The 12,718-nt window shown below is 39.8% G+C and overlaps 1 protein-coding gene across 8 annotated transcripts in view; it reads left to right on the forward strand.

Moving 5' to 3' along the window:
- Positions 1 to 12,718, forward strand: part of LOC111650336 (pleckstrin homology domain-containing family A member 7-like) — a 162,730-nt gene that overhangs the window by 3,180 nt on the left and 146,832 nt on the right. For all 8 annotated transcript variants that reach the window (XM_087172341.1, XM_023400209.2, XM_023400208.2 and 5 more), the window contains exon 4: positions 136 to 193. In XM_087172341.1, the coding sequence (XP_087028467.1) occupies positions 136 to 193 (58 nt within the window). The remainder of the gene's footprint in view (positions 1 to 135; positions 194 to 12,718) is intronic.

A 12,718-nucleotide genomic window follows, 5' to 3' on the forward strand; every position in this document is an offset into this window, starting at 1 on the left:
GGGCTGGTTGACCTGCGTTAATTTTCTGTTTACTTTCATGTTTGTGTTCGCTGCTAACTTCAGTGTACATTCAGGGCCCGGCCCAACGGGAGAAAACTTTCAGGTGTCACGAACAAGTCTGTGTTTTTATTTCAGACCTACCTGGGGGATGGGAGGAAGGTTTTACGGACGAAGGGGCCAGTTACTTCATAAAGTAAGTACCTCATGTCAACTGCTGCTGCCTGTTATTGCTACGCTCACCTGCGCATTACCTGAAGTTACCGTGCAGCTTAATATGGCTCCTGCCTCTAATTCCCCGCTACTCGCAGGGCTAATTACCGCAGGGACAGTGTGGATTTAAACGGGTGTGACTGGTACTAACCTGCTGACCCTATAATGACCCCTCCGCTGTGTTTGAGATGCAGGTGTCAGCTGTATGTTTCTCATGTGCTGCCTCGTCATATTTAGGTCGGTTATTGGTTGCTCTTACAGTATTTCCTCTTTTCCATTTGTGATCTTATACACAGGGGTTAATATGATGTAGATGATTGGATGTGCTACCTTCTTTGGCTCAACTTCATTTTTAAATTATTCTCTTGTTTTGCTCAAATCCCACAACCACTTTGAATACTTGTTTTGCATACAGCCGTAGCTTGTTTACACATATTTGTCTGTGTATTACTGAATCCTGACCAATGCTGCACACCAACATTTAAGAATAACAAAAAAACAGGTACCAAAATATTAGGTGATATTTTAAAAAATTTTGCATCAGGGCTGCAACTGACAATTATTTTCATTGTTGCTTAACCCTTTAAAATACACCTGCCCACCTCTAGGACACTTTGGCCTTGGTAGAGCTACTTTAAGTGTGTTTTGGTCTGTACTGGACTCACTCAACACAACCTTGACAAATTGTTTGAAAGCTCTATTTCTCCTGATTCTACCTGTGCAAAGCATTTCAGGATCCACATATTCCTGCAGCAGCTGTCGACACAGAATTGGTTCAGACTTCCGGCTGTGGCTCCAAAGTGTTTACACACAAAAGGTACTACAGGCCTTGTCCTCCCTTTTTATGCTAATTAAAATTCAAATTCTGGTTTGTAACTGCATCTGTCTCCAGTTTACCTCATAATTACTGCAACTGTTTCTTCAAAGCAAATTGTTGTTACTTATTGGTTGACGTAGATGCTGATACTGATATACTGGATAGTATATGTATGCAGTGAATAGGCCTGGATGATTTACTGGTTACTGTCTAACAGGATACACAGTTATGTAAGTCAAAGCAGAACCTTCCACCACAGCCCTCCTGTAAAAAACAAGCCCATAGGTCGTCTGTGCAGCAGGTTATAATGACCCGTAATTACATTTTGTTGCTAGGCGACATCTAGTGGCTGTAGTAATTTTTACAAGAGCAAAGGGAAAAGTGCTGTGACGTAGTATAAAGAGCGACAAACACAGGAATATCACCCAGGAGAGTGGTGTTTGATTTCCATGTCAAAGTTAACAGTTTGTATTGAGTCTTTTATACAAGTTATCCACCTTCCTATTATTGTTACCATGACAACAAAGGTTGTCAAATGTTACGGAAGTACTTATTTTAACCCAAACTCTGATCTTTTCCTAAACCTAACCAAGCATTGACCGTTTATTATTGTAACCATGGCGATGAAGGTCCGGTACGCCGCTGTTGGTACAGACTTCGTGTTTATTATTGTAACCATGTAGGGGAGATGTTTCAGGAAACGCTCCTATGGGTCTTACCAGAGGGTTGAAAGGGTTGGAGAACTTGTAATTTTGCTCTGAAGATTTCAGTAGCAGCTTGCAGTGTTTACATGCAGTGCAATTTTTAGTGTAATTTGTTTGCAGTTTGAATTATCAGTGTCAAAAATGCAACATATCCAATATCAAAGTAATTCACCAGAGAGTTCACAAAATACAAACTGTTGTGAAGTGATGCTTAAATTGACTTAAATTAGAATGGGATTATGTGTTTATCTTTTTCTTCCCTTCTGTTTTCCTCATTTGCTTCTTATGTCTTGTTGCTATTTATTTTTTTATACATTTATTTTTTTATCTTTGATCGTTGTTGGACTCATCTTTCTTCCCTATTCCCCTTTTTGTAATTTCCTCTTTGATTTTGGATGGTATAACTTTCAAAGACACAGTTGAAACAGATTCAGGAATAGTGCTGCTTAAAGCCATGATTTCTCTCCAGCCAAGTAAAGTTGATCATTATTTTTGTATGATTATTTATTTTATATAATTATCTCCTGGGCCTATACACTTATTGTATACCATTGGAAACTCATGGGGTGCGTCTTTTCTTCTCATTATGACTCATGTATGCAAATGCCTCATTGTATACTATAATGTGCTGTGTCAAAACTAATAAAATGTCCCACGGCACAGAGGGACAAGTGTTCAGAACAGTCCTCTGAGTTTAATATTTTGCAGTATACATTTGGACTTAGTCATACCTTGACATACCCGGTTGGCATTCATGTTTTCTTCTGTGTGTGGGTTTGTTTGTAAGACTCCTTGGTGGATAATTGATTACCAGCTGTGGCAGTGTGCGCTTGGTGTTGTTTTCACCTTGTGACCATGTGTGTGTCATCATGGTTAAATGTGGTCCTGGAATCACCTGCTGTAGCAGGAACTGCCACAGAGGTGCTTTTCAATACTTTTGTAACTGTTTGTATGTCTGTCGACAAATTTTGTCACTGCAATAGCGTCACAACCGTGCAAGATACAGTTGTGAATCTTTACAGGTGTGTAGTTGAGATTGAAATGAAGGCTGAGTTTGAAGATGGCCGTGGTCCAACCCATGAGTACTGAGTACTCATGTAATAATGTAGTAATGACTCCTGAACGTCAACATGTTGCCAGGCGTTGTGGCTGGTGTGGTCCCATCACAGAATGATCTGTAGTTTCTCTGCTTGTTGAATAATCATGTGTTTCTACTGAAGTGTCTGTAGAGGGAACTTTAACATTGTGACTGTTAGATTTGACGAGTTGATCAGTCAATCCGCTGTTTTCAGGTCCTGCCATTTCCTTAAAACTCCCTCAGTGGCCTTTAGTGTTTTATAGCTTGTCTCTGCTGAGCTATTGTGCTGACAGAGATTTAAGTGTCTTTGCAGATAAGAGAGGGCAAGGGTTGGTTATGTTGTTGTTGATGCTTCAGCACAGAGTTTTTTTTTTTTTGTTTTTTTTTTAGGGTGAAGCAGTTTTAGATTCAGAGTAAATACTGTCAGAATTCAGGCTGATTGCAAAGTAGCTTGTTGTGTTAGATGTTGTTAATTAAAATTCCTCTGAACCAATCCTTATTTGCTGTCCTGTTTTGCAGTGATGTGTGACTCAGACTGTGTGTGTGTGTGTGTGTGTGTGTGTGTGTGTGTCTTTTTGCTGGCACTTGTTGAAAAAATACATGAAACATGCAATTACTGTGTTTCTTTTTCAATGAATCCTGCCATTTATGCCATTCATTTTCCCTTGTTTAGCCTGATCATCTACCCAAAACATACTCCACAGTCTAATTGGCCATCAAGCACTTACCAGGCAGTTGTTGGTTTGTCAGATTTAATGTGATGTTTGGCTGAAATGTTAGCAACAAGTTAATCAACAGATTAGTAATTGAAAAACCTTTGTCTGGTCGAGGTTATGAAATGTGAGGATTTCTTGATTTTGATATCATGTATTGTTTTAAAATGAGTCTCTTGTATAAAATTAGTTTTGAAATATTCGTCTCAAAAGACAAATAAATCAATAAACCTGAATACTTTACCTGGGATTCTTAGCACTTGTCATAGACATTTATCCCATTTTATAGACTAAACCATTATTCATCACAGTAATTGAAAAAAATAATCCACAGATTAATCAGTAATGAATTGATCCGTCTTGCAGCCCTGCGCTAATTTACAACTTTGCAATTTAAAACTTAAAAGACGGTTGAATTCTTGTTCATAAGTATAAATATGGGAAAACTGAGATTGAATTAGTTTATTCTATAAATACATACAAGTCAAAACTGAGACTGAATTGATGCTGATTTAAAGTTAAGCTGGTCGTTAAGGTCTTGTTTAGGGCTGGGTAATTAACCCAAAAAGTATCAAAGCAACATTTAGGACCTCTCATTGACGTAATCTTGTTCATGTCGGTTCATTCCGTTAACACTTTATGATCGCTCCCCTTAAAAATATTCTACCTCGTACATTAGTCGGCGTTCACTCAAAGTGAAGCTGGAGATAATGATGAGTGCAAACAGTGAGCCTCAGTCTACATCCACGCTAATATGTTTTATGTATTTTATATGTTTTAACGGAGACTTTTGGAAATGCTGCTAGACGTTTTTTTTAGTAAACTCCCGCCTCGCCTTGTGATTGGGTCTTATCAGTCACAACTACCAGACACTGGTGAATGCAACATGGATAGCGACCAAAGGTAACGGCACTAATTTGTTTACTCACCTGGAACACAATCACATTGCCGAATATGAAGAGCACATGGCTCAAAAAAAGAGAGAGACCGATAAGCACCACAGTAGTTCATTAAAGCTTAAAATAATTGTGATAATGGTTTGAAGTCGTATCGTCCAGCCCTAGTGTTGTTGTGCACCAGACTTACAGGTAAATATATTGCATATATTTGGCTTGCATCTTGATTTAAGAATAGCTTCATGTCTTCTTTCATATTCAGCAACTTCAGGTGTGAGAGGAAATCCAGAGCGGAGACACTTGTTTTCTGCGTCCTTCTCCAAACTTTTAATCGGCTTATGAATGGTATTTCTTGAACAGAAATAACAAGGTGAAGTAATAACAACCTTGAAATCCAATATCCTATTCACATCGAAGGGGGACTATTTATCTAGAGGCCATGTTTGCATAACAGTGCCCCAGGGATCCACCGCTGTCTGTTCTGGAGCCTCTTCTATCTGAAAAATGTTTTTCATGTTTTTATTAGCAGTAAAAAGAACAGCACAGCTCCCCCTGTGTCTCTGTGTGTTTTTCACTGCCCTTGCTCACTCACACAGTTCTTGGAAGCAACTTATTCTGAGAAAAAGAAGCTCGGTTTTCTTCTTATCTCAGGACAGTGTCTGTTGATGATGTTGTATGTTACAGTGGACTGGGGATGGTTTCTCTGATGTTTTCTTAAAATCATCATTTCAATGCTGTTAAGAGTAAGATCCTCTTTGGATCTTTCTTATCTCTCATTTCAGATAAATATTTTTTGTTGAAGTGACGACGAGCTGACCACTTGAAGCACACCTTGATCTCCATATTATGGCTGCAGCTATTGCTTTCATTTCTAATGCATCTTATGATCCATGAATTTAACTTTTCTGTCAATCATTTTCTTTAAATGAATTTCAGCCGCAGGGTGAGGCAGAGCTCCTCTTTAAATTAACTTTCTGTCTGATCACCGTCATGGATGCGGACAACACTGATCCAGTTTATATCTTACTGCAACTGATGTAGACTCTGTTGCAACGTGCTGCTCTCAATAATTACTGAATGAATAAATGAATGAATGAATGAAATCAGATTATATTTACTCATTTATTCCTTAAGCATCAAATGACGAGGCATTTTTCAATCCTCGATTGTGTCAAACCAATTCGGTCAGTCCGTAAAAATGTATCAAAGTTCGATACCCAACCCTACATAGAACAACTGCATAGATACCAACGATTGCAAACAATACCTGGAGTGGTGAAGTAGCATGACCTGCATGTTCTGAGGTCACTTCTTCATGAAAGTCAGTTCATGAATCACTGAGAAACCGCCTCGTCAGGGCCACTGTGAAGTGACGAAGGCAGGTTTTGGCTTAAAGGAAGGTTGCTCCATAGAACAGCTGCAGACTAAAGGGATGAATTTTTACCCATCAAGATTAAACTGAAACAGATAAAATTGGTTACACTACTCTTGTTGGTTAGATGTGAGTATCTTAAATGAATGAAAAGTCATTACTGCAAAGCAGACACCTGACCAATCAGACAGTCGCTGATGCACCTCATGTTGTGATCAATTTAGTTAGATGTTAGTCTACCACTCAACTGGCTTCGTAAACATGTCCTTTGCTTGTGTGTTTCAGGAAAGCAAAATAATTTCTCCTGACGTTAGTGGGTTGTTTTATTTCACTGATGCCTCCAGTACAATGCGCTACACAAAAACAGCTCTGCTCTTGTTCTTTGCCTGGGCTTGCTTTAATAATCCCCACTCATGTCCCCCTGTGGAAGAGTGCGACGTAAGTATGAGTTTGGTTTGTTTGACAACTTCTTCCTCCGCGGGCTAAACCCACTCTCACATACCTCTCTTCAGAGATGAGGTATTACTTAGTGTGCGTATGACGTGTGTTTGTCTAAGAGTCTGACTCTTTGTGCCTCTGTCTTGTGTTTGCTCACACTCATACCCACGTAGATGCACACAGACAAGATGCGTGACTCGCTTCCCTCTGAGGGGCCTCCAGATGGGTCCGCCCCCCCCCCTTATCCTGCAGCCACTCCCAGCAGGGGGCTCCTGGTGCAGGGAGGTGGGGGCAGAGCCGATCAGATCCAAGGAGGGATAAACCTCCTGCAGGAACGTTTGCATGACTGGCTTCACTGAAGGGGATTGAAGGAAGGCAGGGGGGAGAAGGAGGGAGAAAAACACACACACACACACACACACGCACACACACATGCACACTGTAATGCAAAAAGTGTCAGAGCTAAACTGAGAACAAGGGATATCAGAGATGACTGTTGGTAGTAGAGGACAGCTGGTTCAGCCCTACAGGCCTCAGCTCTGTCCTTAGTCATTATCCCACAGCTCCACTAATCTAGAAAGGTGAGAGAGACATGGTCCGTGCCCTGCTTAAAGGCACAATGAGTAAGAATTGATCACCAGTCCAATCCATGCTCCAAACAAATAGGAGGCAGCATATTATCTGAAACTTGGTGTCTATCGTAAGAAACAAGGAAATGCACTTTGGTCTTTGGCGTACCAGGACAAATCCCAGTGAACTTTCATGATATCCATACGTTTTTACCGGCCCTCTCTTTGTGCCTGTCATTCGAAGCGTTCAGCGAGTGTGTTCTGCTCACTGACTAATCAGAACCAGGTTTCAACCGCCACCCTCACCTTGAGCTAACGTTAGCTTGAATAAATCTAACCCCAGCAACATGTCAGTTGTTGACATGTTGCTGAACCTGCATGGACTGGGAATGACGTTTTCCACACAGGTTTACCTTGCGTTCTGATTATGTAACTGGTAGGTGGTTTTCTGTGGTGATTGTTAGACTCCTGATGATGATTTCACATGCCACTCTGCCCCATCAGAGAGACAGGGTAGATGTAATTGTGGCAGGAGTAGAGGATGAGCCACGGGAGATGGAGGAAGGTGAGGGAGAGGGAGAGCAGCTGCAGCAGCATCGATAGCTGAGCTTGAGAAAAGAGTGGAGGAATGTCGCCAAGAGAGGACGACCGCAACGCAGGTTAATAGCTACTCACCATTACTACTTCTTCATCCTCTCATGCTGGACTAAGGGCAGACTGGATGCTGCAGTGACTCACTGTTGTCTCTTACAGAGTGGTTTTATGAGATGTGACAGGCAGGGGCTAGCTGGTTAGCATTCAGCTTCTCACGTGAAGAGTTTCTTCTTTCCTCTGTTTAATGTTGTAAATCACTGAATATCTTTGGCTTTTTGACTGTTGTGGGGAAGGCAGTTTGAGTTCTGAGAAATTGTTGACATTTTCACTATTTTGTGACATTTTATGACTAAATGATTAAATGATCATGGGGGAAAAATCTACAGGATAATTAACGAAAAAACAACAACAAACAAACGAGTTACAGCTTTACCTTATCGCCAGATTCCTCTTAAATATGTTGAAGTAGATTGAACAAGAAGCTAAGTATGTTTCATTTATTTTATGTTACACAAGTACACAACTGTGTTTAACCCTACATCTCATTCATCTTCTGATTTAACAGTTTGGGTTGAGGAATGAATGAACCTGTTACTTCTCACCTGTGGAACTCTAAATCCTCTGCTACGTGGCAAAAGCCGATATTTCCCAAATAAAACATGAGAGCAATGTGATGTAATGCTTTCAGCCAGAGCAAGAGATCACGTTCTTTTAGTATTATATATATATATATATATATATATATATATTTAACTTGAATGAAAACAAAGGATGTCACTGATGTCATTTTGGACAATAAAGTTTGTTAAACTATATCCTGCTTTCATTACATATCTTTTACACAAATGTTTTTTATATATATATATATATATATTATTTATATATATAAATATTGGCCGATATATCGATATCAGAATTTTTTTACTCCCTAATATTGGCCTCGACCCCAAATATCCAATATTGGTTGGGCTCTAATTAAAAGCACCACAAATCACATCGGATCAAAAAGAAAATGCAAGATTGATAAGCTAGCAATAAAGATCATAAAATCAATCAATAAAAAAATGTATGTCTTAATATTCCAACCAAATAAATTGTTAGGAGTCACTGACAGCTACTGTAGATTGTCTTGTCTCTTTATTCAAATTTAAATAAAGTTTTCTTGCAGCTCATAGTAGTTCCTACTGAATGGCAGTGGCACTGAATGACTCAGGGGTTTGCGGTCGTGCGGAGGTAATGCTCTTGGCAGAAACCTGAAATTGGTTGTGTGGTGATTTGAGCGCTGCATGATTGGCAGCGTACGCACAATGATAGTATCACAAAGCCGTGACAAAGAGGCTTTTCTCAAAGAAGCTTACAATAATGTCAGGAGTATGGCCCTGCATGACTTAAACCATTAAGTCTCTGTTAGACTGACAGTAGATGCCGTCAGCACCACTGTTTTTGTGAATGACTTTCTTACACCTTTCAGAAGGTTTTGCTGAGCAGGTAATCTTTTTTTGTCGGCAGAGTGAGGGTTATGTTTTTTAGGATTCAGGCCTTCAGACTGTCTGGCTCGACTGCAGTTTTGGTTGAAAAGACAAAATAGTATAACTTTTAATATTTTAAAAAATACACTGTCTGATTCTCTTTCCTCAGTGCAAACTAGGATAGCACTGAATTACAATCTCATGAAGCATTCAACCAATAGGAAAAAGGAGCCCTGGCAGAAAATATTGCTGTGTCCCTGCAAAGGTGTATCACAGATGTGAGTTGGGCCATGTATAATCTTGATTTCGTGTAAGAGGCGCTTGGCCAGTAGGTGAGCTCAGCACTGAATGGACCTAAATATAGATGTGCAGAGAGAAGGTCATGCTGCATTGGATTGAATCCACCTGAACAGCTGCTTTTGAGGTTTTTTTATTTATTTATTTTTATTTTATTTTGAAAGGACCTCATCTAATAGGTTACCTTGAAAAACATTTTTTTTCTCTATGTGAACCTACTAATAGAACTGATGGCTCATATTAAAGGCGGAAGCACACAGGGTTGGTTTGTGCTCGCCGTCTAACGCTCTTTGTCCTCAAAAGAAAAAAGAGGCTTTGTTTTGCAGTGGAGCCATAGCTAAACCAAAGAACCAACAGTTCCCTGGCAGACAAATAAAGGCTGGAAGAGAAAGCTTTGTCAACAATAGCTTTTCTGTTGTTTTCATTGGTTGAAGGTGCTAACCAGTTTCTGTGTTTGCTTTCGGAACAGCAGGAAAGTTAAAGATTATTTCTAGTAAATGTCAGCCCAAGGACAGTGTTTATATCTAATGTTGTCTTCACTGGCTGTACTCCATACTTAATGATGTTCCCTCCAGATATTTGCTTCCAACACCTGCTTCCCCCACAAAAGAATCTGTTCAGAAACATATGCCAGGATTGTATTTAGCGGTTTTTTTTTCCAGACATACTTTCACCTCTCTTGACTGTCATTCAGCTGACTTTAGATTACGAAGGTAAATTAGTAACTTCCAGAAGTGTCAGGTAAATCATTTCCTCACTCTCTTCTGGCTTCATTTCATCTGTTCCCACACACCTTAAAGCTTTTATGTGAAGTCCAGATTGCCAGAATTTTCTTTCATTTAAATTTTTTTTAAACTTGTACAATATGACTTTGACTGCACTTGAAGATTTAAATGTCACCTGCTGTAGAGCTGGAGTGTCATGTAACGCTAAATGGAGCACACTTCAGAGTTTTTGGTGAATTAAAAAGTCACAGCTGTGTATTGATGCTTGTGGTTTGGCTTGATTGAATAGTTTCACGTCACTTTGTTCTGCCAAGTAAAAGCCAAAAGAATAAACACCATGCAGGAATGTCGGCTCATGACTGAAGTGAATATTTGACGTTTGTTTGCCTTAGAAGGTGAGACCAAGTAAAAGTTTTAAGGAGGATGAGGGAGTGTGTTTTTTTTTTTTTTTTTTGTAGTGAATGACTTTGGAAATAAGATGAGTACATTTTCATCAAATCTAGGAACCTTCCCAAGAGATAGCATCTGCTGAGGCAGCTTCTCTCTCACTTACCCTTTCCCTCTCTTTCACACACTCGCTCTTCCCTCCACGCTCTGTTTCACACACTGTCTGTCGAAAAATCACTGATTTTTGGGCAGTCGTGTTCCCTCACTCTCCTCTCCTGCGTTTTATATGTCTTCAACTTTACCTTCACCTTCCAACTTTTCCCCTCTCTCTCTCTCATTTATTTTTCTCTTTCTCTCTGAGAGGTCAAGAAAACTTGAAACATTTGGAGAGGCATTCCTCAAGTCAGTCCTGAAAGCCAGGACCAGGGTTTTGATCTGCAGCTGTGTATCATGATTACAGTTTCAACATTTCAAGGTCCCATATCATATAAAGTAGATGTCCATGTCTTCTTTGATCATAAAGCAGGTTTAGATTCTAGTCCCGTTACAGTTTCATAATGAACCGAAAATATTTTGCTATTTCAAATAGCTAAAACCTTATTCCATCGTAGAGCTACGCGTAGTGCAGTGATTTGCTCAATCCCTCCTTGCCTGCTCTCTCTCTCACACAGGCACATTGACAACAGACCAACAATAACGCATACATATTCATTTGCCTATAGAGCGGGGAAGTGAGATCCGATCACAAGTGGTCGCTGGAGACACATGTTAATATCAGGTGTGAACCCTCGTGTGATCAGATCACTGAAGACGCATGTAAATGGCAGGTCTAAACAGGGCCACTGACAGTCTGACTAACATAACAATGTTAAATCACAGTATCAGCATTAAATCTAAAACTGAAGGCGTGGCCACCGTTCCCAGAAACACCACATTTTTAATAATGAGATGTAATTTCGTTGTGTGAAATTACATCACTGAATTGAGTGCAATGAAATCACGCAGATACACATGAATGTTTTAGACGCTTCTGATCTAAAGACAAAGAATCATAAATTAGAAATTGAAGCTGTGAGCTTCAGCTACAGGTATCAGGACGCTCAGTGTAGGTAAGACAAGATGAGAGCAGTGAGTCAATGTTTATGTCTGACTCACTGTATTCAAACTGAAAGGCCACAGGGACTCGGTCAGCATCACCACTGGCTAATGATTTATTAACAGTACTTTGTGTGTGTGTGTGTGTGTGTGTGTGTGTGTGTACTTAGACACATTCTTCTTTCATTGGTTCATAATACTGAACAAACTGAGATAAAGGAGAAACTGCTTGATTTGAAAGGCTTCTATTCTCTTTACTTCTCTTTAATAGTTTCATCTGAGGAAAAACCTGTGTACAATTTCTTAATTATTCCACACTTATTATTAACAGCCTTGAAATTCAGCCAGGACTGGGGCTTGTATTTCAGCTGTACTTGATAAATAGCACTTCAGTTTTTCCTGCATTAATGTGTCGTTGCTGTAATTTAGTTAGAGAGTTTGTATTCTTAAAGTAGCATTAATGAGAAGCGTCTTTGTTCATTGATCACATCTGAGATTTTAGAACAAATTTCTTTTAATCATGTCTGCTTCTTATCTTGTGTCAGATATTTTACCTGTAGACAACAGACTGAGCATTAAAACCTTATGATGGAAAAATGTTGTGTTGTGTTGATTATGCATGCATGGATTTTCTGTACAACCGGTGGTCCTGCATTGTGAAATATTGATCTCTTCCCAGTGTGAGTAATCAACCCATGGGAGTACATAACGCGACTACTTGAATCTGTGAAATAACTTAAAACCATCATCCTCAACCTAATATTCAGTGTCAGTGACAGTTGGTTTGTTGGTTTCTGAAGAGCAGTTTTGAAGCTGTAAGTTGGCTGCTCTGCCAACGCCATCATGGCAGTGCATGAGTAATTCCCGGCTGATCCAAAAATGGCGAAAGAGGTGGGGGCATGTGTGGGGCCGAGACTTCGATGCATGCCATTTAATAACTGTGGCAAGCACACACTCCATTTAGAATCGTTAGTTACAGCTGGCTAATTCATTTGATTGCTAATTAGCTGGTTAACAAGTTAAGATAACAAGCTAGGTATGATGAGAGCAGACACTGATACCTGCTAATGAGTGCTAACATATAAATAAATATAATACTAGAATTTCACTCACCTCAAAAAACAGGAGCACTGACTTCCTCATTTTCTGTTAGTCATTTAACTGCACAACAACTTCTGCTCCAACATCACTAACACATCCAAGAGGTCACGTTCATTGACTTGAATTAGCTGAGGTCACACCTAGTAGACAGGTAGCGGCAAGACATCGAGTGGCTTGCCAACTGTGAAAGCACCCACCTGTCTCTCAAAAAAACGTCTGTAAAACAGTTGTCATGAAGGGGAAAATAAGCTAT

This window comes from Seriola lalandi, unplaced genomic scaffold (genome assembly GCF_002814215.2).
Source record: "Seriola lalandi dorsalis isolate HSWRI2012SDOR001 ecotype SW California unplaced genomic scaffold, Sedor1 jcf7180002052274, whole genome shotgun sequence".
Lineage (NCBI taxonomy): Eukaryota > Metazoa > Chordata > Actinopteri > Carangiformes > Carangidae > Seriola > Seriola lalandi.